Source organism: Arxiozyma heterogenica (genome assembly GCF_036370985.1).
Source record: "Arxiozyma heterogenica strain weizmannii chromosome Unknown scaffold_9, whole genome shotgun sequence".
Taxonomy (NCBI): Eukaryota; Fungi; Ascomycota; class Saccharomycetes; order Saccharomycetales; family Saccharomycetaceae; genus Arxiozyma; species Arxiozyma heterogenica.
In genome coordinates, this window is record NW_027042662.1 from 948,279 (window position 1) to 974,326 (window position 26,048).

The 26,048-nt window shown below is 31.9% G+C and overlaps 13 protein-coding genes across 13 annotated transcripts; 6 read left to right on the forward strand and 7 right to left on the reverse strand.

Annotated features, from left to right (window-relative positions):
* Positions 1 to 285: 285 nt before the first annotated feature.
* ECL1 (Ecl1p) lies at positions 286 to 675 on the forward strand (the record flags this gene model as incomplete). Its single annotated transcript, XM_064861867.1, has 1 exon — positions 286 to 675. One exon carries the CDS (start codon positions 286 to 288, stop codon positions 673 to 675), a length of 390 nt encoding a protein of 129 aa, XP_064716822.1.
* A 408-nt stretch (positions 676 to 1,083) lies between these two features.
* On the reverse strand, positions 1,084 to 3,327 carry SEC9 (Sec9p; the record flags this gene model as incomplete). Its single annotated transcript, XM_064861868.1, has 1 exon — positions 1,084 to 3,327. One exon carries the CDS (start codon positions 3,325 to 3,327, stop codon positions 1,084 to 1,086), a length of 2,244 nt encoding a protein of 747 aa, XP_064716823.1.
* A 694-nt stretch (positions 3,328 to 4,021) lies between these two features.
* Positions 4,022 to 6,118, reverse strand: ENP2 (ribosome biosynthesis protein ENP2; the record flags this gene model as incomplete). The annotated part of the gene is made up of 1 exon (XM_064861869.1): positions 4,022 to 6,118. One exon carries the CDS (start codon positions 6,116 to 6,118, stop codon positions 4,022 to 4,024), a length of 2,097 nt encoding a protein of 698 aa, XP_064716824.1.
* Positions 6,119 to 6,964: 846 nt separating this feature from the next.
* On the reverse strand, positions 6,965 to 9,742 carry VIR1 (Vir1p; the record flags this gene model as incomplete). The annotated part of the gene is made up of 1 exon (XM_064861870.1): positions 6,965 to 9,742. One exon carries the CDS (start codon positions 9,740 to 9,742, stop codon positions 6,965 to 6,967), a length of 2,778 nt encoding a protein of 925 aa, XP_064716825.1.
* Positions 9,743 to 10,089: 347 nt separating this feature from the next.
* Positions 10,090 to 10,779, forward strand: PNC1 (nicotinamidase; the record flags this gene model as incomplete). The annotated part of the gene is made up of 1 exon (XM_064861871.1): positions 10,090 to 10,779. The coding sequence occupies one exon, from the start codon at positions 10,090 to 10,092 to the stop codon at positions 10,777 to 10,779; it is 690 nt and encodes a 229-aa protein (XP_064716826.1).
* A 974-nt stretch (positions 10,780 to 11,753) lies between these two features.
* PWA37_005430 (uncharacterized protein) lies at positions 11,754 to 12,170 on the forward strand (the record flags this gene model as incomplete). The annotated part of the gene is made up of 1 exon (XM_064861872.1): positions 11,754 to 12,170. The coding sequence occupies one exon, from the start codon at positions 11,754 to 11,756 to the stop codon at positions 12,168 to 12,170; it is 417 nt and encodes a 138-aa protein (XP_064716827.1).
* A 64-nt stretch (positions 12,171 to 12,234) lies between these two features.
* PWA37_005431 (uncharacterized protein) lies at positions 12,235 to 13,251 on the forward strand (the record flags this gene model as incomplete). Its single annotated transcript, XM_064861873.1, has 1 exon — positions 12,235 to 13,251. The coding sequence occupies one exon, from the start codon at positions 12,235 to 12,237 to the stop codon at positions 13,249 to 13,251; it is 1,017 nt and encodes a 338-aa protein (XP_064716828.1).
* A 1,017-nt stretch (positions 13,252 to 14,268) lies between these two features.
* On the reverse strand, positions 14,269 to 17,532 carry KAP122 (Kap122p; the record flags this gene model as incomplete). Its single annotated transcript, XM_064861874.1, has 1 exon — positions 14,269 to 17,532. One exon carries the CDS (start codon positions 17,530 to 17,532, stop codon positions 14,269 to 14,271), a length of 3,264 nt encoding a protein of 1,087 aa, XP_064716829.1.
* A 602-nt stretch (positions 17,533 to 18,134) lies between these two features.
* ATE1 (arginyltransferase) lies at positions 18,135 to 19,751 on the reverse strand (the record flags this gene model as incomplete). The annotated part of the gene is made up of 1 exon (XM_064861875.1): positions 18,135 to 19,751. The coding sequence occupies one exon, from the start codon at positions 19,749 to 19,751 to the stop codon at positions 18,135 to 18,137; it is 1,617 nt and encodes a 538-aa protein (XP_064716830.1).
* Positions 19,752 to 20,315: 564 nt separating this feature from the next.
* JAC1 (J-type chaperone JAC1) lies at positions 20,316 to 20,885 on the forward strand (the record flags this gene model as incomplete). The annotated part of the gene is made up of 1 exon (XM_064861876.1): positions 20,316 to 20,885. One exon carries the CDS (start codon positions 20,316 to 20,318, stop codon positions 20,883 to 20,885), a length of 570 nt encoding a protein of 189 aa, XP_064716831.1.
* A 165-nt stretch (positions 20,886 to 21,050) lies between these two features.
* Positions 21,051 to 21,803, reverse strand: CKB1 (casein kinase 2 regulatory subunit CKB1; the record flags this gene model as incomplete). The annotated part of the gene is made up of 1 exon (XM_064861877.1): positions 21,051 to 21,803. One exon carries the CDS (start codon positions 21,801 to 21,803, stop codon positions 21,051 to 21,053), a length of 753 nt encoding a protein of 250 aa, XP_064716832.1.
* Positions 21,804 to 22,281: 478 nt separating this feature from the next.
* GET1 (GET complex subunit GET1) lies at positions 22,282 to 22,968 on the forward strand (the record flags this gene model as incomplete). The annotated part of the gene is made up of 1 exon (XM_064861878.1): positions 22,282 to 22,968. The coding sequence occupies one exon, from the start codon at positions 22,282 to 22,284 to the stop codon at positions 22,966 to 22,968; it is 687 nt and encodes a 228-aa protein (XP_064716833.1).
* A 261-nt stretch (positions 22,969 to 23,229) lies between these two features.
* On the reverse strand, positions 23,230 to 25,518 carry STT3 (dolichyl-diphosphooligosaccharide--protein glycosyltransferase subunit STT3; the record flags this gene model as incomplete). The annotated part of the gene is made up of 1 exon (XM_064861879.1): positions 23,230 to 25,518. One exon carries the CDS (start codon positions 25,516 to 25,518, stop codon positions 23,230 to 23,232), a length of 2,289 nt encoding a protein of 762 aa, XP_064716834.1.
* Between the last annotated feature and the right edge of the window lie 530 nt (positions 25,519 to 26,048).

Genomic DNA, 26,048 nt, shown 5'->3' on the forward strand with positions numbered 1-26,048 from the left:
TAGTTGTAAATATAGAAGTAGGGTTTGATCTAAGGGATATTTTACGCCAATCTGGGGGATGAGGTCATATATATATATATATATATATAATTATACATACAATTCAGCTATGATTCTATTTGGCATTGTATTAACTCTATAACTTTCTTTTACTTATATTAAATAAGAAAGCCGGTATACAATTTCCAGCTACTCTAGAATTGTATAAAGGCAATTAGTTATTTACATAAATCAACAATCATAAAAACTCTTATTTTTACTCAATTGGATCTTAAACAAAAAAAAATGGCACCATTCAATAATTATTGTATTATCTGTGATAAACAAATCATACCAAACTCAAATTATGAATTTAATAAGCTGTATTGTTCAGAATCATGCCAATCCATAGACAGATCATTCCTAAAGTCTAATGTAAAGAATGGTAGCAGAAGAAAAATATCTAGTGTAACAAGTGTAAATGATATTATTATCACTACGCCTTTATTATTACCAATCTGGCAAGAACAAAATTTGTCCCACGATACTATTTCAACAAGCCAACCAGATCAATCTTGCTTAATTGCAACAAATAATCGTAACAATAATGTATTTTATAATAATGACTTCATGATACCCAATACTAATGACTGCATAGCAGAAAATAATTACAAAATATGGTTGAACAATATTTAATTAAGTATATCTCTAGCACTTGCCTTCCTTTCAAAAAAATAATTCACAAACATATTCAACTTCACAACAGCAAGAAAAAAAATAAAAAAACATTAAGTTAAAATAAAACACAAAATTCTAAATATGCATTATTAATCTTTATTATCTGAAGATAAAAACTTTTAAAAAACACTATATTCATAATATCCACCTTCTAAAAATTATTTACTTACTCTGCATTACATCAGTTTATTATTTTTATTTTTTTATAAAAATATATATAGATGACTTTTTGATAAACCGAATCAATAAATATAGCATTTCATTCTATTTCAAACCTACCTTATCTTTTCACTCTCAGAAAAAAAATAACTACCATTATAATAAAACAACTTATGTTCAGCTATCATCTAATTTTTCTATACAGATTCATTTGATATAGGACAATTTTGTAGTGTTCATATTAATTTTAATATCTAAATCATCAGTATCATTCTCTATTCTATCAAGACGTTTTTGTTGTGCATCAATTTCTTCACCAACAGATACAGCCAATTTTTTTAATCTTCCACTTAGTTGCTGAATTTGAGTCAAATTTCTATCAATTTCAATTTCCATTTCATCATCCTCCTCATCATTTTCAAATTGATATTTCTTAGCTGCTTCAAGTACTTTTTGTCTTTGATATTTTTCACGGATACCATTATCACTATGCGCATTTGCGTTCAATGCATTCTCAATACGTTGTGTAGATTCCCCCAATTCTCTATTAGTATACTCCATCATCATTTTTTCTTCAATTTTCCTATTTTTTAATCTTTCTTCTCTTTCACGCTGCCTTCTTTTCGAATTGAATGGGTTGGATACGTGAACAGCAAGAATATTACGATTCAATTTTTTTAACTCAGCCACCTTGTCATCTGCTACTCTATTTTGAATCTTAATTAAATCAAGGTTTCTTTCCACATTATTCAATTTTTCACTTTGATGACCAAGCATACCCAACGTATTCATACCTGCCATCTCAGCTTCTTGTGCCATCTTTAAAGTTTTTCTTGTCGATGCTACTGAACTTTGTTTCGTAAACCGGATTTGTTGTTTTAATTCATCCACAGCTTCATCTTCTTCCTTCTGTTGTCTCTCTTCTTCTTCACGTTGGACTTCTTCGAATGTTTTGAATCCTCTACTCTCTAACCTTGGGGATTCGTAATACCCACCATATTCAGTCTGTTTGGAAGTCTCTAAAGCAGCATTATATGGCACTTGTTCCAATGTTTGCTGTTGTTGTTCACGTTGCATCCTTTCCGTTAAATCTGCATTTAAATCGTCTCCACACTCATCTTCATCGACTTGTTGTAAAGGTTTATTAAAATCAAGATCATTATCTTTTTGAACAGAATTTGAAAATACTTCTGATTTCTGATTAGGTAGTTTATCGTACGTTGTTGTTGGCAAATTATATCCAGTACTTGTTGTATTATTAAGTGCTGATGTTTTATCTAATTCATACGGATTGCTCTTATATATGTTACTAGTACTTTTAGAATTATTAATACTATTATTATTAATACCCAAAGCATATAAATCATTGTTTATGGTCCCATATGGATTACTGGAGTTTTTACCACTTGTATAACTACCATATGGCATATCACTCATATTACTATAAGGATTATTTATATGACTTGGAGATGTTTGTTTAATTGTATTAGAATTTATTGGAACACTGCCTCCTATTGTACGAGAAGAGACATTAATCCTACCACTATATGGGGCAGCAACAGCTAGTGAACCTTTAGAATTTTCCTTAATCCCATCTTGATTGGAGGTAACTGATTCAGAGGTCTCCCTCCGAGTATTAATGCCAATGTTATTGTATATGTTACTATTATCCTTTGTATTCTGTATACCATACGGATTTCTCAAAGAATCACTGGAAGTTGTATTATTAAAACTAGAACCTCTAGATAATCCATTGTTCATATTATCATAATCATTAATTTTAGTTGCGTAACTATCATTTCTACTACTTTCATAAGAACGTTCTCGAACATTTTTGTTTAACTGTGAATAAGGATCTGTTATATTATTGTTTGAAACGTTAGAATCTCTATTTTCATTATTACGTTTATAGTTTAATGCAGAGTATGGGTCAGTTATAGGAACGCTAGACCCTCTACTATTGCTATTTGAATAGCTGTAACTAGTGCTTAGGTTGTCGTTGTTAAGGATGGAATAGGGTGCTGCATTTAAATCCGTATTGACTGCATATGGATCGTATTGATCCTTAGATACCTCCTCCTTTTCTTCGTTAGGTTTAGATGATTTTTTCCTCCCAAATATACTTCTCTTTTTCTGTTGGTCCTTCTTGGTAGAATCAGCAGATTGTCCATGGGTTGTGTTACTAACATCAGTATCGCCATTATCATTGCTTTCTGATTCTTCTTCTTTAGATCCAAATTGCAGGGGTCTGGCATATGCCTCATAACCTGGTGGAGCGTATATTTTATCACTAGCTCTTTCTCTAGCAAACTGACCATAAGCCGCAAATTTCTCTCTTTTAACTGCTTTAGAATTCTTAACAGTAATTCCTTCAAGACTCAAATTCTCTCTGTTCTGTTCCACTGTATCTTCTGGAGGTGGTTTGATCTTAAAAAATTTTTTGATCCCCATCTCTTTTACAATTTATTTATAATGATACCTTTTCTAAGTTGAATAGTATTATCAATGTATAATGAAAATAAAATCTAAATAATAGTTATATAAATTAGGACGATTATATTTAAATCAGCTTTGTTAAATTAATATCTTATCTAGACAGTTTGTTTGTCAAATTTTTACCTTCACAATTTTGTGTGTATATATCTTTTTCAATCTTTCCCTGATATGAACAAGGGTTCTATCAATCACATAATTCCACTTAACTTCTGTTCTTCTATTTCGATTTTTTATTCTTCACAAATTTTGTTTTATAAAAACAGTGCCAACTTTTTTTCTGTGCACACAAAAGGGACAAAAGGACTTTAAAAGCTTTTCCTTTCAGAAATTTATAAAAAAGACGTAATAATCTAAGATAGAAACAATACCAGCTGAAGTGCAACATGAGTCGGTATTAGGCTGCTATATACTATTACAAATAGTAAAATTAGCATATATAATGTCTACCTTGTTGAAATAATGTACAGTATGTATTTTATGATATTATATGTATCATCACGAATAATATATATATAGATATACTAATAGAAGAATGATAAAAGAATGTAATTTCATGCTAAAGTGAATAATTTTGGTGTATAACCATCGATATACGATGGGGGAGATATCAATTCGTTTCTTTTCTTTCTTGATTTTTTTGACTTAAATTTTACATACCACGGAAGGTATTTTTACTAGCACTTCTTCTTCCTGTATATCTTTGTTTAGTTCTACCATTATCCTTCTTGGATTCATCATCTGAACTATCTATATCAGAGTGTTTCTTGACTTTCTGTTTTCTTTCCCTCTTCTTTGGAATAAATGTAAGTTCAGCTTCCCCACGATGATTACGATGTAACACAGAGGTATCATTCTTCTTAGCAAGCTTTTCTTTATTGAGCTTTGTAACTTGATCCCCAAATGTAACCTTCTTCTCTATACCCTCATTAACTTTACTGTTAAAAACAGAATTAGAGACACTTAATTGAGTCATAAATTTCTCTGAGGCTTCCTTCTCTCTTTTTCTACGTTCTAATGCTGCAGTTTGTTTCTGTATTTTTCTCTTTGTTTGTTCATCTAATTCATCACTTTCATTTTCTTCGTCTCCCTCATCTTCTTCATCACTTTCATCTTCAGAATCCTCATCTCTTCCTTCTTTTATAGCAATTCTTTCCTCATCAGATTCTTCAGCAGCAGTCAATGCTCTAATGCGTTTAGCTGCACCTTCATCAGTCTCCTTTGAAGATTTAACTGGATTCAACTGTTTGTAATCATAAGATTCTTCGTCAACTTGGAAATCTTCATCCTCAAACATTTCTTTGAAACGGTCATCTTCAATAACCTTACTAGCCACAGAGTCTCCACGTTTTTGCGATAATTTTTCAACAAGATTCTTATTGACTTTAATCTTTGGTTTCTGTACTGCACCTGAAGTTCTAATTCTAGATTCTCTTTCCTTTTCAATTCTACGCCGAATTTCTCTCTCTCTTTCATCTTTGAATGCATTTGGATTAGAGATCAAAGCAACCTTATCATATAATTCCGTATTTATGAAATAACCATGCATATATGCTCTAAGAACTTTAGAGCCAACAAGATGTCTAATATTTAATTTATTAACATCATCTTTAGTGATAAATCTGTAATTGGAATAGACAGAATCACTTGGTTTCTCCTCTAATTCTTCAGTAATGGAATCTAAGAAGGAACACCATTTTGGGGATGGGCCCAGATGTGGGATATAATATGTATGCATTGGGATACCTTCATTTGCGGTGAAAAACATACCTGTACCTGGAATATGTTCGATATCATTAATATCAACACTTGGTTCCATAGATGCATAGGCTGTACCATCCAATCTATCCCAAATTTTGGCAATTCTTTTATCACAGGTAAGTATTTTATTCTCTACACCTACATTATCTAACCAAATAATCTTTTTTATATCAAATCCATAACCTTGATCCTTGGTTTTCAATGGTTCAGATGTACGCAAATCATAAAGATATGTGTAACCATTAGATGTACCACATGCAAAATTCAAACCATCCTGACGGAAACTAGATGTAGTTACTTGAAATGGACTATTATCGAATGGATTTTCTAAAAATAATTTAGCTACTTTGGAACGGGCTCTTGGATCCCAAAATTCCACAATATTCTTCTCCATAGACACTGAGACCAACCCGTTGATATCATTACATGTAACGTGATTTACACCTTCTGAGTCTAACTTAAAAGGATTCAAAAATCTACCTTGGTCCAAATTTAATCTATAAAGTTCGTTACTACTGGCACCTACATAGATGTCACAATTAACTTTATTATAACTAATGCTTCTACCAAACTTGGGGATACGCGTGGTATAGTGAAGACCACCTTTATTCTGAAATTGAATGGATCTATCATTTTGCAAATGTACACTCTTGGTCCAATCATCAGATAAAAATAAGAAATCCACATTTTCTGCATCGGTATGTCTATCAAATTTTAGTGACAAATTTTCAAAATCATACAGATGGATTTGAGGTTTGTAAGTACCTGTGGCCATAACATACTGTTGGTCTGGAGTTACTTTAATCTTGTTCGAAGCTTCACTAAATTCAAAATCTTGAATTAATTCAACTCTATTTTGATATTCTAGATCATTTTTCAAAGATCTTTTACGTTTTTTAGCAATCCAATCTGGTAAGGAACGAGATACGTTTGTACCAGAAACTTGATACACGGATATATCACTAGCAGATGTAGATTTTAATACCATGTTATGCACTTGTTCGGTTGATGTATTAATAGTTTAAGATATTTGCATACGAGTGTTGCAAATACTATATTATATGTATTATATTATCAGATGACAAAAGTCATCTCATCTCATCTCTTGGATTTTGTTTACAAAATTTTTTTTATTATTTTTTTTTTAATTTTTTTTATAGCGTCAAAAAATCCCCCTCCCCATAATATTCACAAAGAAAATTATTTTTTCTTTCTGCACGTAAAACAGTTTTCTTCAATTGTACTATCAGTAAATTAATCATGGATCGTTAGATTCCGTCACCTATTTAAGTGAAAAGAAAGTTTGTGAACGTGTAAACATCCTACTAATTATAATAAATAATGTATTTAATATTTAGTAGATGTAAAACATTTATATTTGTGGATTTAAGATATAATAATAGCTTTTTTTGTCTATTTAAATTTCCCTCCATGATATACTTAATGTGAAACCAAAGTAAGATTTCTATCTTGTTTGCTGGCATGATAAGATTTGCATATTAAGTAAGAAGGCTCCTCTTTCGTCTTCTTACAGAGGTTATGTTGAAAACAATATACGTATAGAAAACTGTTTAATAAAGTAAATCAAAAAAAGTAAAAAGGAAATATAATTAATTGTACTTGAAAGAACATTTATTTTCTTTATATGTAAGTATGTGTGCTATGCCTGTAATTTTGTCACTATATATGATACACACAAGTCTAATGATTAGGATTATGTAAAGGAAAGAGCAATTAATAAGTAAGCAAAAAACAAAAAAAAATATGTTAAGATAATTGTATATTTTCAATGCAAAAGAAGGATTTCAAATTATCTATATTGGGAAATCAAAAGTTAAATATTCTCAAACTGATCTATATGGATGGATTGTGCTCTGCTATTGTTTTGCATTCGATGGTGTCCGCCAAGAATATAGTCTTTGCCTGTATTAACAATCTTATTTTGTGGTGTATTCAAACTCATCGTAGAGGAATCATTCCATGGAGATGCAAACATGACATTAGTTGGAGATAACATTTGAATATTATTATTGTTATTACCTGATAGAGATACGTTTTGAGAAGTGCCCATGAAACTAGATTGTATTGGAAAATTTCCTTGTGTGTTATTATATATTTCATTTTGATTCATACCTTGAAAATTCATGTTCATTGGATTAGAATTATCCATGTTAATGCCATTGAAATTAGATGTCATAGATTGTTGTTGTTGTTGAATGTATGTCAATGGAGTGGAGTAAATATTACTTCCAGAATTGATAAGTTGTTGTGCTTGTGGTGTATAACAACCATTCAAAAGAGTATCATGAGTATTATTGATGTTATTGTTAAACGTGTTATTTGTATTAATTAAGGTACTATTGTTCATACTGTTATTTCCTGAAGGAATAAATGTTGGTGCAGTGTATGCATCGTATTTATTGACTGACATGTAATTTTTCATCCTCTTTTGTGGAGTAGGCTGAATTGTTTGTGGGAAGGAGCCTGGTTGGGTATTGTTATTGCTATTGGCGTTATTAGTGTTAGTGTTGTTGTTACTGCTATAATTGTTAGTTATATTATTTTTGATTATGTCAATTGTCTGATAGGCAAAATTATACTCATTTGAAGGGATAGAAGAGGTATAATCTTTAAAATCCTTTGATTTATCAACATAATGTGTAACGACTTTTTGTTTTTGATTTTCGTGATATTTTATCACTTTATCCAAATTTGGAATCAATTTCTGTAGTTTTCTTAAAGAGACTTTTCCAATATCGACCATTGGTTGTTTTTCATTTAATAGTTCGGAATAAAATAATGTGTAATTTGTTGTACCGTCATTCCAAAGTTTAATATATGTGGAAAGTTCATTAAATGATAATTCATTTTTTTGACATAATGTCAAAATGAAATCGTTATCATTATTATGAAAGAACAAATGGTTCAGAATCTTTATAGAAATTTTTTGTAAAAATAGATTTTCTTGTGAAATTAGAGATATGAATTTAAGCAAATGATATAATGCGATATCTTTATATGATGTAATTAATGACTCAATATATTTTATTGAATTGAAAGTAATTAATTTTTTGATATTGTGTAGTGTGAAATTGGAGTTATAAAGCATTTGGTAGAATTGATCCTTAACAGGCATGGAGGATGAGTCGTTAAGAGTACTTCTATTGCTGTTTTTGTGGATGTTTTCATGAGGATACATGTTAATTAAAGTTAATAGAGTAGAAAAAAGTGGTATATAATTATTTTGGAAGAATTGTTGTTTCAAAAGATATTCTACTTGTACAGTTATAGACTCTTCGTATTGGAATACGTTAAGTTTCAAAGCATAATATTGATCGATAATATTGTTATGTATTATGATTGTTAAATTTAGACATTGGTGAAGGATAGTCAGAATGTCTACCAATGATAATGCCATAGCATTTTTCATGGAGGTGTCGAAAACAAATAAGGATTTAGATATTGGAGGGATATCAGGCAGCATTTCTTGTTGAAACCATCTAGGGATTTTATACAACGGGTCCAATAGCTTAGTTTTAGAATTAACAGATTTGGAGCCAGTATCAGGTATTCCTTTAGAGACCAAAGAGATACTATTTAGAAATCGGGCAATGATGAATTGTGACATATTAAGCAGAGACAACAGAGTCTGTGTGGTACCCAGTGTGGTTAGAACTTCGTGTAATTGTGTAGATGGAACGGTCTTCAATCTTGAAAGAGAGAGGTATAGAAGAATGACGAATTTGGGCATCTCTAGAAGGTTATACTCCGGATGGTCGATCAATTCCATTAGGACCTGCAGGTTGAATTCCACGGAATCAATATCTTTGTCTATATTTAAGAGAGTGGTGACCGTTTGATTATAAAGGTTCCTGGGGACCCATTTTGGATCCAGAAGGATAATCCTGTGGTATAATTTGAGAATTAAATGGTCAGAATGAATAGTGAATTGTAACGGATCGATATTTGAAGACATATAGTTGATAAGATAGAAATGCAGATCAACTTCATTCTGTAGTAAATCAAATAAAACAGGTGCATTAGTAGTACTAATCCCACTTCTATTATTGTTATAATCTTGTAATATTTTGGATGATTGAATCCAATTTTCTAAAACTGTTTCTCTTGAGATATCCCAGTTTAGGAAGGACAACAATTTTTTATCAAATGTTTTAAAATTTTCGATCTGTTTGATGATGCTGAAGACGGTGGGCAAGGGAGAATCCCTTGTGGTGTTATGTGGATGTTTTTGGTCCAATGGGATGATTTCTTGGAAATCAGAATATATTATCAACTGGTCGAAGTCTGGATAGATAGAGAGATATGCAAATAGGATAATAGAGAGATCCAATTTGAAGTCGATGGGGCTTGATAGAATATTTTTAAACACATTATTCGATTGTTTCAAAGTCTTGGAGTATTTGTGAAGGGAAGATAGAACTGTATCATGCTGTAAGTGTCGAAACATCTGGATCAACGAGTAGAGTATATTTTCCAAATCTGTTGCATTGTTGTTTTTGTCTATATTAAAGTGGTCTATTGCTTGTAAGGATTGGATTATTATATATAGTATAGATTCTTGATCATCATCATTTACTTGTACCTGTTTCATATTTGAGAAGGGTTGGGATGAAGGTGGGGAGAAAAACTACAGGAGTAAGATTTACCACTACCACTACTACTACTACTACTATTATTATTATTATTATACTATATGCATTACTAATAGTATGCATTTTATATATATATATATATATATATATATATTTCTGATTCTATCTATTCTTTTTTCTTTTTAAATATATATATATATATAAAGGGAAAAATAAACATAAAAAAAAAATAAAGAAAAATGATGATGATGAGGAAGATTACTAAACGTTCTTACATATACATACAAGACAACAGTAGTGTGTGTGTATGTGTGTGTGTAAAGTAACAAGATTGATTATTTAAAACATGAAAGCTTTATTAGTGATTGATGTACAGAATGATTTTGCCAGGAAAGATGGCAAACTGTATGTGAACAAGGGTGAGGAAATAGTCGAGCCTATAGTTGATTTAATTGAAGACAAAGCTGGCAAGTACAAGTGGGACCTCGTAGTTTTGACTCGTGATTGGCACCCAGCGGACCACATATCCTTTGCGAAGAACCATAACCTACCAGACTTCTCTAGTTACAAGTACTGCGATCCACGAAACAGAACCGTCACCCAGGAATCCACCCTGTGGCCAGTCCATTGTGTTCAAAATACATGGGGCGGCCAACTGGTGGATCCACTAAACAAAATAGCTGCGAAGGCCATAGAGAGGGAACAACAAAAGAAAGAGGGTGTTGATGTTGATGTTGTTGTTGTTGACAAAGGATACTTGAAGGACAGAGAATATTATTCCGCATTCAACGACATCTGGGACGACCATAAGACGGAATTGGACGGCTTGCTGCGGAAACAAGGGATCGAGGAGGTTTTTGTTGTCGGCTTGGCGTTAGACTACTGTGTCAAGAATAGTGCGGTTTCGTCTGCCCGACTCGGCTACAAGACAACAATCCTGACGGATTTCACAAGGGCCATAGCCACAGATCACGTGGCAACAGAGACGTTGCGCAGGGAACTCGATGATTGCAACGTGCGTGTAGAGAATCTGTAAATCTGTCAATATCGTAAATTGGCAAAAAATAATAAAACAAACAAAAAAAAAAAAAAGGGTAGGAAGGCGAGGGAAGGCGAAGGAAAAAGAAAGAAAGAAACGATGAACTGCTTTTTCCTGTCTCCGCCTCTCTTTCTTTCTTTCTTTCTTCTTCTTCCTCTCCCCTTTTATTTTTTTATTACTATATTTTCTTTGTTTGCTTGAATGCTGCTTTTAGGCCCGCTTCTAGACTCGTTTTCCCGCTCACACACCCGTGCGCGTCACTTTGCTGCTTTTTGTTCGTGTCCGTCCCCCTTGCCAGGTGTGTGGGCGTATGGGATCCAGACTGTCTTTTTCCCTGTTTGGGTAAATGGGTGATTTCCTTATTCATACATTTTTTATATATTTTTTCTTACTTTTTTGTTGTTTATTTGTGCTGTTCTGTTTTGTTTTGTTTTTGTTTTTTTTTTTTTTTTTTCTCTCTCTCAAACAAACTTCTTTCATTTGAACAAATGCCGCCTATCTTACTATCTTACTATCTACATGCATACATAGATATATACATACACACGTATATATTATATCATACCTATAAATATATATACAAACTTACATACATACTTGTACACATATGTTTGTACATTTATGCATATTTATTTGTAGGTATGGACGGGTACCTGGTGGTATTAGTTTTGTGTGTGATATACGTACAATTCTTTTGACAGTTATGTCTTGGTATATATATATCTATATAGAACCGGTGTACATAAAAACAACCAATTGACACAAGAAATTAGCCGTAATAAGCTTATTTTAGCATAAACTATTTGCTTTTTTTTTTTTGCTTTGTTCTTTTTCTTTCTTTCTTTCTTTCTTTCTTTAGTTGACTTGAACAAGCTGATCAATAAAATACATAATAGAAATTACAAAATAAAAAAAAAAAAAAAAAAAATAGAAAGTTTTTTGTTATTTGATTTATTTTTATTACATTTTTGATGGTTTCGCTTGGTAGACTGTTTCGATTCAAAAGGTTTAGATCTATCCTATCCTCAGTTCTTATACTGACTATAATAGTTACCTTTTTCCATTTATCAAATAAAAAATTAAATGAACAATTTAGCTGGGTCTCACAGCTCAGATTAAGTAATAAAATTATTTTACCAACTACCTCACATTCATATAATAACAATAACAATAACAATAATAATAATAATAATGACGTTTTAAATTTAAAAACTTTCCAATTCAATTCTTCTGATGCTCAATATTTACATAAACCAAACTATCTAATTGATCTTCGTGAACAGTTGTCCCTACATTTCCCATATGATCCATCTAAACAAATCCCAAGACACATCTGGCAGACCTGGAAATACGGCTCCGACTCCCCCCCAATTGTCCTCCGTTTATAGAGCTTACCAGAATCAATGGAATAGTCAACATAATTGGCATCACTCCTTGATCAGAGACGAAGAAATGATCCCCTTTTTAAATAACTTCTATGGTGACATCCCTTTGGTCGTTGAAGCATTCAAAGCTATGCCTAATATTATCCTAAAGGCTGACTTCTTCAGGTATCTGGTGTTGTATGCCAGAGGTGGTATTTACACCGATATGGATACTTTCCCTTTGAAAGATCTCGATAGTTGGCCTTCGGTAAACAAAAACTTTTTAAACAGTGTTGTCAAATCTAATACTGATAAAAGCAATAGCTATAATTTACCTTATAAGAATAAGGATATGCAAGTGGAGAGTAATGATTTAAGCCCTTTTGGTTGGAATGAACCTGGGTTTGTCGTTGGCATTGAAGCCGACCCAGATAGACCTGACTGGAGCGATTGGTATGCAAGAAGAATCCAATTCTGTCAATGGACCATCCAATCAAAGCCAGGCCATCCTATCTTACGTGAATTAATTCTCAATATCACCGCAACTACTTTACTTTCAGTGGAAGAAACTGCCAGCTTGTCAAAATATAAGGATTTGATCGATCCAAATTATCAAAGGGATTATAATATAAATTATAGAGATAAAAGATTGCTTGATGAAAGTTATAATCATGAGGCTTTGAAAAATTCAGATAACATCGATGGCACAGATATTATGAATTGGACCGGTCCAGGTATATTCTCAGATATTATCTTTGAATATATGAACAATTTGATCAACACAAATAACAATATCGTCCTACAAAATCCTAACTTAGATAATATTGGTGAAAATAACGAGAATGAGGTGGCAAAATCTACGAAAAAATTCTATAAAAAAATCATGGAGTCCCTTCAATCTTTTAACACAATATCATGGGAATTTTTTTCTTTGATGACTAAACCAGTGGTTATGGATGATGTCATGATACTGCCAATCACATGCTTTTCTCCAGGGGTTAATGCTATGGAAGCTAAAGACGATACAGATGAAATGGCATTTGTGAAACATATGTTTTCAGGTTCTTGGAAAGCTGCTGCTGACAAAAATGCAAAGAAAAATTAAGCACATTATATGTATTAAAAATTACATATATATAAACACATTTATATATATATATATATATATATGCATGTATATGTATTTATTTTATATTCTTGATAGATTATTTATGGTGTATGCCATTATACTTTTCTTTTTCTCAACGGAAGGATTTTATATAACTTACTAGTTATGGTTTGTTTAAAAAAAAAAAAACAACAGTTTAATTTATGGATATTGGGATATTCGTTAATTTTGCTTGTCTTTTTTCCTCAAATAAATTCAGAAATAACACATTTTCAAACAAAAACGTAAAGCTTCATTTGTATGAAGTTATCTAAAGCAATGTATTAATATATACAAAATAATTATTTATAAATACTTAGAAATTAAACAATCGTTGATTCTGAACTGATATTCCAGTTGAATGATTTTTGTTGTTGGTATTAAGATGATTGTCAATGTTAATGGTTATCTCAAGTAAATTCTTTGAATAGTCAAAGATTCTCCTAGAGAAATTTCTCAATAATTTACCAGCAATGATAATTTAATGATCTCTCAAATACACCCAAAACCTGAACCCAGAGTTTTATCTGCTCTAACTTCTTTGTTGCTACATTCTGCATTATCCTTGAAATACATACTCCAGGAATTCCTGTTGAAACTTCTTACACTCAATTCCCTACAAGTGGAAATTGGTAACCTATTATAACATCACCTAATACACCCATTAAATTGCACATTTAATGATTTCCCATCCTGGTTATTCTTCAAAAATTATAAATCTAACTTTAAAAAAACACAAGAATATAAGATAAATTTAATTATCCTATCATGTTATTTCAAATCTTTGAATTCGAAATATAAAACCATCTATGAAGTAGTAATTATTTTAAAAAGAAAAGAACAATTTGACTTGTTGCTTTGTTTTTCTACTGTATTTTGTTATTTATTTAATATCAAGTTTATATAATTTTATTTTATCTTCTTTATTTCTTAGAATGCTCCTTCACAAAAACAACTAACTATTTATATACAAAATTAATATGAAGGCAATGATGTACAAGCTAGCCACCAATTTAATATAACATTACCAGCAGCCCTACTACCTCTTGTAACAAATAATTTACTAACAAAATTCTCATGAACTGCGGGATTATTACAAATCTTAGGTAATACGTCAACCAGCCATCCCTTTGTCTCTATTGGAAACTTAGCCACCAAGGATCTTAATAAATCAGTGTAACTGTTCAGATCTGAACGTTGTGTATGGTAAATACCATACATAGTTTGATATACCAACTCATGCCCCATCATAGTAATCTGTTGTCTTGTTAATTGTAAATCTTCTTGGGTATACTTTCTATTATTAACTACTTTAGTCCAGAATTTAGTTACGGCAAAAATCGTGAATTTTTCATTAGATGGCAATAATTTAATAAATGTTGGTAAAATAAACTCCACCCATACTGGGCAATTAATCACCAAAGATGGTTTAGTATCCACAACACTAACGACGAAATTTATCATTGATTGTAGTAAATCTGGATCATTCACAATTAATTGCTGATAACATTTCAAGAATATTTCTTTAATCAAATAATCCAATTCATTTGGTGTTAAACTATCTTTATATTGTGTAACAACTTTTTCTAATAAATAGACAAAGAATGGTAATGAAGATGTATAATTATTTTCGTTCAAATGTTTTAAAATAAACTGAATAATATCAGCCATACTAAATCTTAAGAAGTGTGGTTCATCATCTGGTAACAATAATGCTTTCCCGAGCAATAAACACGAAACTTCAATAAAGCTAGAATTACGATTATAAATTGGATTGGTCAAAATTCTTTCGATTAAGGATAGTACTCTAGAGCGACATCCTAAAGGATCTCTAGTCCAAAATTCTTGATACTGTGGCAATTGCTCTAACAATTTTGTATTCTCCTTTTCTTCATTATTAATCATGGAAGATCCAAATTCTGATATACATTCCAACATCGTGTGGATGTAATCCACTTGTTGTGTGGAAATTGAAGATGGACTAGAATTCAAACACGTATCGACATATCCATTGATCATATCCAAAAATTGAACAATATATTTTGCCTGATTTTCAGGTCCCAAATCATACTGACATTCAATAATATAACCAATACATCTTGCCAATTTTCCTCTAGTAAATTGAGATCCGTTGTTTTCAAACTGTAACAGATTATTAAAAAAATTAAAGAAATGAACTAAATAATTACTCATTTGCTTACGGCAGACATCACATAGGTTAGTAATAGTTCTAACCACAATAACTTCTAGTTTATCATCTATATCCCGAACCTTCACATCCACGTTAGAGTTATTATTAGCCGCAGTTCTTACTGTACAAGTTTCTAAGCCATGAACCAATATTTCTATACATGAATTCAACTCTTTTGGATCACGATTAAAATATTTTGAAATGGTACTAATCAAATCAGAAGAAGATCTGACAAAATCCAATTTTAGAATAGAATTATTTCTATTATTTTGTTCAATCACCATACCCGTCTTAAACAATAACAAAATATTCTGGATGAAATATTGATTTTTAGACAGTATATTAACAATCCACGGACTCTCACTCAGATCCATATCTACTAAAAGTTTGTTTAGAACAGTACACATGGCTTCAATCTGATAGAAACTTGAATAATCGTTTCCATTTACTACGATCCCAGAGGCGTCATTAAAACCAATACCTGTGACAAGAACATTAGTTAAATACTCATTACCTAAAATAGACCATAACGATTGTGTCAAATCAGTGACTGCTGCTCTAAAGTCGTCAAATTCATGTACTAAACTTTCGTCATCCCCACCTTGAAGGATCTTCTGTTTATTATCCAAAGAGATCTTTGGCAAATATATATTGATAATTTGTTGGAAAATGTCTATTGCAATATTGACAGCATTGGTTGATAAAATTTCGTTTGGTAAATTAATATAAGAATCTGCCAAATCTAACCAGAAATCTACCATTCTAATCGAAAAAGATTCCTGTAACACAGGTAATAAAGGAAAGTTCGTCAATTGTAATAACACTTTAATGTATTGTTGAATAACTACTTCATCATGTGCTACTTTAGTAAAAAGTTTATTACAAAGATCTAGATTATTTGTTTGAAGAAAATCTACAATACAAATAGACAATTCTTTCAATTCAGAAATCATTTCATTAGTCACTAAATAGTTCATATATTGCAAGAACCATTGATTCTTTGAACTATCTGCATTCCCAGCTCTTGTCACACCCAAAAATGTGACCTCGATTTGTTCCCTTAAATCATGATTCATGATAGCTGGATCGTTGGCAAATACATATCCCCAGATTGATAAAATCTTTTCCGCCACATGAAATGAATCAGTGCTATCATTTGATTGATACATCATATTAATCAAATTTTGAAATAGTTCAGAAAGATCCATACTGACACTACCACCTCTAGTCAGGGAAACATATGTGATCCAAGCCATAGCTGTCTTGAAGATTGTGTCATCAACTTGATCAATTGGTGTAGAAGTTAAATTTACGTTTAATAAAGACATAGTAGTAATATATACAGAATTACGTATAATTTCATTGATTCTTGGAGTAGAATGTCTCTTAGTTTGTAATTTAGATAGATCTTCTACAATGATTTCTGTAAATGTTAATAATAATTGGTTATAATGAGGATTAGACGAAATAAATTTAATTAAATCTTGATATGGTATTTGAGCATTTAAAGATTGAATGATAATGCTATCTCTTATCTGTTCATCTGCTTGAGATAATTCATCAAGATGATTGGCCTGCGTTAATAATTGGACCAAAGTATCAATAGGGTTCCACCATTGGTTAATCATCCCAGAGTTTTCCTCATTTGTAGTCAACTCTGGCTCAGACTCATTGATATCATGAAATAATAGAGACAAATTTGACATTAATTTTTTAATAATAATATATTTACCTGAATTCTGGGATGAATTAAGAACATATCCACGAACGAAAGTAGTTAAATGTAGAAGATTTAATTTCAGTAATTTATTACGATTAGCTTTAGCAGATTCCAAATTAGATTGTACAGTCAAAGTCAAGGCTCCAAAATAATGAACATTGTTATCATATGATGCATTAGATAGCAATTCATTCGCTAATGACAATCCATCAGGGGATTTTTGAATTTCTTGTAACTTAACTTGAATCTCGTTAACATCTATTTGAGAGGCATGTTGTCTAGAGTACAATGCACTGATCAATGCAACAACTTCTTCAATCGAGCTCATAACTTTAGTATATTGGAAATTGATATAAATTAATGGTTTAGAAAACCTTTAAATTTTGAAAATTAAGATCGTTTATAATTCTTCAATAATACGTAACTCTCTCAAAATAGTAAAAAAAAAAATACACCTCAGTCACAGGTCTTAACAAATATGTAAACCCCAATATAGCTTACCTACTAATAACCAGTACTCTTAAATCCTTGTTCGAGATGTTGCAAATGTGATATGCAATCTATAAATGGTTTAAAATTTTATTTTTGTTTAAATTTTGTTCTCGTATTTTTTCAGTTTTTCAAATATTCAAAAATTTTTTCAGTTTTTCAATAAAGCAGTAAAACAAAAAGTAAGAACCCAGACGATAATAATAATGATAGTAATAATAATGGTAATAATGATGGTAATATTATCACTGCAAGATTAATAGATAGAGCAGTCTAATAAACAAATTAATAAAAAATTTGATTGAAAACGTGGTAGGTATATATGACGAGGATTCACTTATTACGACAAACAATTAATCATTAAATCTAATAATAATATTAAGTGCTACGATATAGTTAAATCAATTATCTGGATTGAAATCTAATACCTAACGAATCGTTCTAATTAAGAATAACCAAGCATTTTTTTGCCATCTCTAATCCCAGGACTCTGACTAAATTGCATAACATGGTAAGAATCTCAGGGGATTCTTCAAGTATATTGAAAATAGGCCTGATTCTATGCACTGCCAAATCAAAAAGAAATAATCTACCATTTAATTCGCTGAGTTTATTTTCCTTTATCATGGTTAGTAATTCAGCCAACGGAATCAACCCAGGGACCACATTAGGAAACTTCAATCGAGAATCAATATAATTATGTATCTCCTCTTCTCCCACTTCGCTTTCCCATTCTTCATCCATTTTATCTTCTATCTCATCTCTATATTTGTCTAATTTATAACGTCTTACAAATTCTAAAATATCATCTTGCAAATCTAATGTATAACAGACACCCAATTTTTTTAATTCTTGAATGATCTTCGATAAATCGTTAAATTCACCACTACCAGGATGCAGCCCATATAATTTTTCAGCTACATTATTTAAATTATCTAAATCTTTCATCGTTGGAAATTCATTCACACCAATCTTATCCAGTGACACATTCATATTGATTGTATTTTCAGATAAAACGTTCTTATCAAAATTTCTCATAATGAAAAGTTTACCACCATCTATAATTTTTTTTGTCTTTAAATAGTTTAATGGTACATACTTCAAGTTAACAATGTCTAACAATTCACCACCATAACCTGCTTTATAATTCATCTTTGGACAATCATCTACGTAATAACCTAGATAATAATAGGGTAATCCCATCTGTGACAATAATGTCAATTCTTTTAAAGCACTTAGTTTACCTAAGGACCAATGTTTGTAATCCGGATCCCAAATAAAATAGACCGAAGAAATACCACTTGGCATGAAATCAAGAACCCCAATGGCAATTAATTTATCATCAAAATAATAACATTCATGTACAGGACCTAGTCTATATGCCTTTACCTTAGTCTCCTTTGAGGTGAAGATACTATTTAAGGATTCCCATTCCTCATTTGTACCTTGAATTACATTATCATCAAATGGGGCATCACATAGAAATCGTTTAAACCCACTTTCGCTGTGTTTAAAGTCATTGTGCACCTTTTCTTGATATTTGGCAAACAATTGATATTTTTCCTTAGTAAAAATGGCAGGCTCAAATCTTGTGTAAAACCGTTTAGATCGAATCTGAGTATTCAATATAATATCTATATAATCAAACGGCTTATTTTTCCTTGAAGTATTAGCATCAGCCGAAACACCAACATATTTTTTAAACCTCTTCACACAACTTTTTAATTCCTTGGTTAGAGTCACTTGATCTGGTGTAGTTCTTATTGTAAATAGTCTACAACACGACCTTAATAAATCAGGTTTATATAAAAAGGTACCAGACCGTCTAAAACCATTATTACATAGTTTATCATACATCTTCACAGACATAGATTCACAATGGAATCCCATAGTGCAATTGTAGTGAGTATCCCCAGTTTTTCCTTTACTAGTCTCCCATGAATCTAGTGAATAGTATTGAGAATCATCTTGTTTGACACCTTTACAATATCCACAGTCCCTAGAAGGTTCACTGAAATACATTGGTTGAGTAATAATTAATCGTTTAGACAAATCCATTGTGAGTTGCAATATCTAGTTTTACTTTGTTGACCGACTCTTTTCCTCTCTTTCTCTTGTATATACCTTTCTTTATTCAAAACCTCGCTGTCTATAAAACCTTATGTATCCACTGTTTCTCTTTAATCTCTTAACTTGACAAATTTGTAATGATATTGCTGGGATACCAATAACCTTACTTCCGATAAGCATGCACGTATAAATATATCTGTATATATATATATATGTGTGTGTGCAAACACTATCTCACAATTACTCTTCAACAATATCTTGATAGAACAGCTTCCTCTTTCTCTGCTCCATTCCTTCTGTTATTAATTCTTTGTTATAAATATATACTGAGTGTTCAAATTGGACCGAAATGGATCAAAAGGAATTTAGTAAGAAACAACAAATACACAATACAAGTAATTTCACTCTTCTTTACGGCGGTGAAAGTTTAAACTAGGATCACACAGACAAACACATTAGTCTGATAACTTTACTACATACTCAAACTGACAGAGACTCGTACATATATTTCTAAAATAGTTATTTACAAAGTGAGGAACTGGAGTGTGAAAAATGTTGACTAGAATAGTTGCACGCAGATGGATGACAAAGATGACATTATTCCAATGGTTTCCCAAGACCTTTCCTAACGGGGAGCCACAATGGAAAGTTGACACATCATTATTAAGAAAAGAATATAGACAGTTACAAGCACAAGTGCATCCAGATGTTGTCAATTCCAAGGGGAACAACGAGGACCATTCTGCTCAATTAAATAAGGCATATCATATCTTAAGCCAACCATTAGCAAGAGCCCAATATCTGATTAAATGTGTCAAAGGTGTGGACTTAACTAACGATGAAGTATCTAAACAAATGACAAATAACGATCCCATCTTGCTATCTAATATTATAGATGTACATGAATCCCTAACAGATTGTGAAAATGAGAATGAGATAGCCATAATTCGTCAAGAAAACAAGAACAGATTGAAACAATTGATACAAAAATTAGATAAGGATTTTGAATGCAATGACTACGATAAAGCAATATCCACTACCGTAGAATTAAAGTATTGGACCAACTTAGCTAAGGCAATTAACGAATGGACACCGGGATCAAGATTTGAATTGCATCATTAAAAAAAACATATATATATATATATATATGTGTGTGTGTGTATGTAAATATTAATATACATGAATAAATTTAAATATATTCTATGTAACTTACAAGGAAGATTCATTTTCATTATTTTACTTTTATTTCTAAAAATTGACAAAGAAGTACCTGTCAAAGACTTTTTATTATACTGAAGGTAATTCGAATTCACACTTTTTAAATTCTTCCCATTCAGCCTCAGTAGAAGGATATTGTCTTAACCATTTCATACGTGGACCAGAAACAGCTTCGTCACTAATTCTAAACCCAAAAACTTTCAATTCGTAAGATTCTTTACTTTTACGTTCCACATAATCCTCTAATTCTTTAAAATGCTTTAAAAACACACCTGGAAAACTTGTCCCCCAATAGGCACCTTCCAAGCATAGAAATCTAGAGAACTGGGGAAGATACAAATCTTGACAACTTGGGCAATACAATCTAACTGTATGTTTCCCAATGGTATCACTTAATCCGCATGGTAACAACTGCATCCCAGAACAATAATATCTTGGACATGTACCAAACTCTTTATGATCAAATTTTTCTGCCATTGCTTGCAACCCTTGTTTAGTCAAAATGTATCTTGCGTGGATCAACCCATATAATTGTTCTGCAGCATGTTCGATTATACTACGGTTCGCTAGTTCACCCTGTAAATCATCTCTGTTACCGTTTCTATCCTGTCCAAGATCATCCTCATCCTCACTCATGGATTCCAAATCAAGAATCAAATCCAACGCTTTACGATAATGTGGAACTTCTTGTGACAAAGAGGTCATGTTAAAATCATCCTCTATAAATTCTGTAGGAACTTGACAGAAATAGTCATGACCAAAACGGGAACAGAAGGACGGGATCCATTCATCATAACTGCCACTATCTTCACCAGAGGACATTTTCTTCTAATAGATTTGTTATATTCTTTCTTACTCTTACAACAATATATTCTAAATTGAACAATACAAAAAAAACGAAAAATGGAGTTAATTAACTTTCAGAACGTCTTAAACTTCACAATCAATCTTCCAATTCTAACCGTGACACCCACGTTGACACTGTTTTAGCTTTGATAGTGTATGAAACCTCACCAACTCCAAACTATCTATCATAACTTATGTAAAACAAAAAGGATCATCGATCCTCTTAAACTTGTTTTTCTTTCTCAGGTTTAAAAAAAATATTAAAAAATTTTTTTTTACATTCCTAAACATACATCAACACTACGAACAGCAATACTTTAATAACAGGGGCAACTGATCAGAAACAAGAAGTTGTGCAAACGTAGGTGCTAACATTATTAGTGAATAGAGTTGTACACACACACACCCACATATACATATACATACATATATATACATATATATTCTTTTCAGAATGGATAGTTTTACAGTCGTTATAATTGCTTTGGTGTTTACTGTGTTATTACAGTTGAATTCTTATTTATCTGATGATTTAAAGAACTATATCTGTAATAAATTTAATCCATATTTTCCTCCATTATCAGCTAAACTAAAAGAACAAACCAGTTTAATTGAAACTAACAATTCAATTTCTGCACAAGACAATTACGCTCAATGGACTAAGAATAATAGAAAATTAGACAAATTAAAGAAAGAAATCAGTGAGTTAAAAGAGAATCTATTACAATTCAATAGAAATAAAATTAGCCAATGGAATAAATTGACTAAAATTGGTATCACTTTGCCTTTTATCCTATTTAAATTATGGAAGGGGAAACAGATAGTATACGCCTTACCATCAAATAAAGTCTTTCCATCTATGATTAACGGTATTTTGAATAATGGGTTTCTCTTCCTTGTTCTAGGTCCATTAAATTGGTTAAGATATGGTCACGTACATCATAATGTTTTATCATCAGATAAGATGGTAGAGGAAAATGTTTTATCATTTGGTGTATCTCTGGGTATTTGGTGCTGGGCTTTAAATACTGTTATATCAACTGTTGAATTCATCGTCAATCAATTATTTTTAAAGCAAAAGGAGGTGGCTCCACCACCATCAAAAGAAACAACTACTACAGCAGCCACAGACCAAAAATAAAGATTATCCAGAACAAAAGAAAAATAAAGATTAGTGCAAATAATTGAAATATTATGTTTGCCTTATATTAATATTATATATATATGTGTATGTATTTTGTATAGATAGATATATTTGTATGAGTTTATTACTTAATAATAATAAAAACGAAGAAAAGGAAACTAAATAAGACTGCAACAGCTTGGAATCATTAAAGTAGATATCTGTCCCTTTGTCTCGTTTACTTTGTCGTATTTTTATTTTTAACCCAAAAGACTTATTTCAAATACGCAATTCAGAAGCATCTAATAACGAATATTGTTGTCTTCTTCTTCTTCTTCTTCTTCTGGAACCGTCAACTCCTTCAACGTTACTGTTGTTATCATTTGCTACCGACTTATTCTTGAATACAGAAAATTCACTATCTCTTCCTTCATTATCTCTTTCATTCAATTTATATATTCTAATCATCCAATTCTCACTGGTAAATACTTCATGAAATCTTTTCAAATCTCCAACATCTTCCGGTTTAATCAATTGCTGTCTAACATGATCAACACCACCAGAGTTTTCACCATACAAGTAAGGGAAATTATGGTACGACATCTTGTACATAATAGAATCTTTCATCACTTGAGTAGCTGAGGAATCCACTCTATATTCTCCAGTAGTACTGAAAAAGGATCTTTCATTGACTTCGTCTGGCCAGATCCCCTCACTGATACGAATCATCCATAGGAACTTGTTTAGATCATCACCACCAAATCCCAAGAGCCCGCCAAAAACAACAAGAACATAGTCCACATCCAATTCGTTAAAGATCTCGTATGCACGGTCCTCGTTAGAAGCCATAGCTTTACCTACAAGCGCAATATGAGTGTTATTCCATGTATTATTGTCTACCAATGTAGTACGATCGGCCATCCCACCGATTTGATACCCATAATCCCACCATGCGGCAACTTTACTGTCCTCATCTGTGTTCATACGTAACCAATAGTAAGCTTCTCTAAAGTCATCAATTAGAGCCATTTTTCCATCAGGGGTCTGCGATGGCAACACCACACTTGGCGACGAGTAAGCGTTTTGAGTAACCCACGTACAATGGTAGACAAAGATATAAAGGTAAAAGATGAATGAACCGGACACGATAAGTTTAGATAAGAATTTGAAAAAATTCAATTTAGTGTCTTTGTTTGTAGAGTTTTGCCTAGACGAGGACCCATTTTGCCAAAATTTGAATAGATCATAGAAATTCAAATATGTGTCGAATAATTGAGATAAGGCGACGGAGGATGCGATACAAATAACTGGGGTCAAAGTCAGCATCAATCTAACCATAACACCAGCGAAATAGGAACATAGAACTGAGTAGACGATAATAAAGACATGTTCGTTTTTCAATTCTGAGAAGAGCAGAGTAACACCTACAGGGAACAACCATATTAAGAAATGGGTGTCGAAGAAAAATGCAGGCCATGCCACTGGTTGATGTTCAGAGACGGAAGCAATGATTGGGATATGGATCTTTGCGTAGTTAGTGTCCCAAAGGGAATAGAATCTACCTGTCCATGGAGCAATTAAACCAAAATAAGTGGCCAAAATTAATAAAAGGATACCCAGGATGCAAACAGCCAAAAATGAAAAAACCATAACTTTTTTCAAGTTACCGTTAGAATTACTATTATTATTATTTTGCGAATAACTTTTTTTAATGAAATTACCGAATGCAACGATTTGTAACAAACCAAAGATACCTAGAGCACTCATATGGTCGTTTGAACGAATAGGTAAGAAGCCGACAAAGGGAATTTGCATGGATGCAACGGTACCCAAGACAAACCAAGTGGTATAAGAGACATAGATTTGATTAGAATATCTACCCATTAGAAGCAAACAAAAGACATGGAAAGGAATCAAATTGGTAATAAAAACATAACCACCCCATGCAGAGACCATATAGAAATAGCACAGGGAGGCACCGATAGTATGAAGGATAGAACCAGTCTTGATAGATTTAATCCAAAACATGAAAGTTAACATGAGCAACGTGATAGCAATGGCTTCATTATCATAAGAACCTGCTACAGAACGAGATATATAACCCGGGACTATAGCAATGAAGGCAGCAGCTAAGAGACCAGTACGGGTATCCTTGATGTCTGAGGCTAGTTTATAAGTAGCCCATGCAGTGAGCGAGGAGAAAATAGGAGCAAACAGGACACAAACGTTTCTAATGTCGATTGGAATACCTATCTTATGTAAAATGTTCCAAATCAAAGACGCAGTAGTCATCAATCCAGGGTATAAAGTGCCCCCTGTGACTCTGCCTAATGGATACCAAGTACGTGAATCAAACCAATTTAAGAAGTTGTAGAATGAGGTCTCAGTAAGTAGCTTAGTAGCTCTAAAATTGAACCAGGGATCAAATTCATGAATAATAGATTCGAATTTAACGACTGCAAACAATCTCGAAGATATGGAAGCCACAACCACGAATATACAAATCAGAAGTTTTAAAGCTCGTAAAACCCAGTTAACTACCGTCTTCTCTTTGACGGAAAGCGACATGATGGATTGTGTTATAATATATATATATATGCGTGTATATATATATATATATATGTATATCTTAGTCTGTGTTGAGTATATTAGTACCTTACCTAAGTGAGGGGAGGAGGGTGTATAAAGTATGTTATTTTTAAATCAATTAATATTCTATTGAGATATTAATAGGACTGTTACCAAACTAACTGATGTTCAAAGAGATAGAGGAAAAGCCAATGCCAATAAGTCTGCTAAGGATTGGATTATTCATTCAGCAGCTTCATTTCACTGCTTTCCAACCGTTTCCTACCAGCTATTTTATTTTATTTTATTTTATTTTGTTTTATTTTTTTTGCTGTTTATTTCTTTTTTTTTTTTTTCATTCGAGATTCTACAAAAGGGTGTATGGGTCTTGTGTAAAACACGGAAAAAACAAAATCCGGTCCTCGGAATATTACGAAATAATACGAAATAATACGGAATATGGCGGAATATGGCGGAGGAGACGAAGGCAAGTTTTCTGCAGAGAACCAATTTCTTGTAAGAAGAGAGTC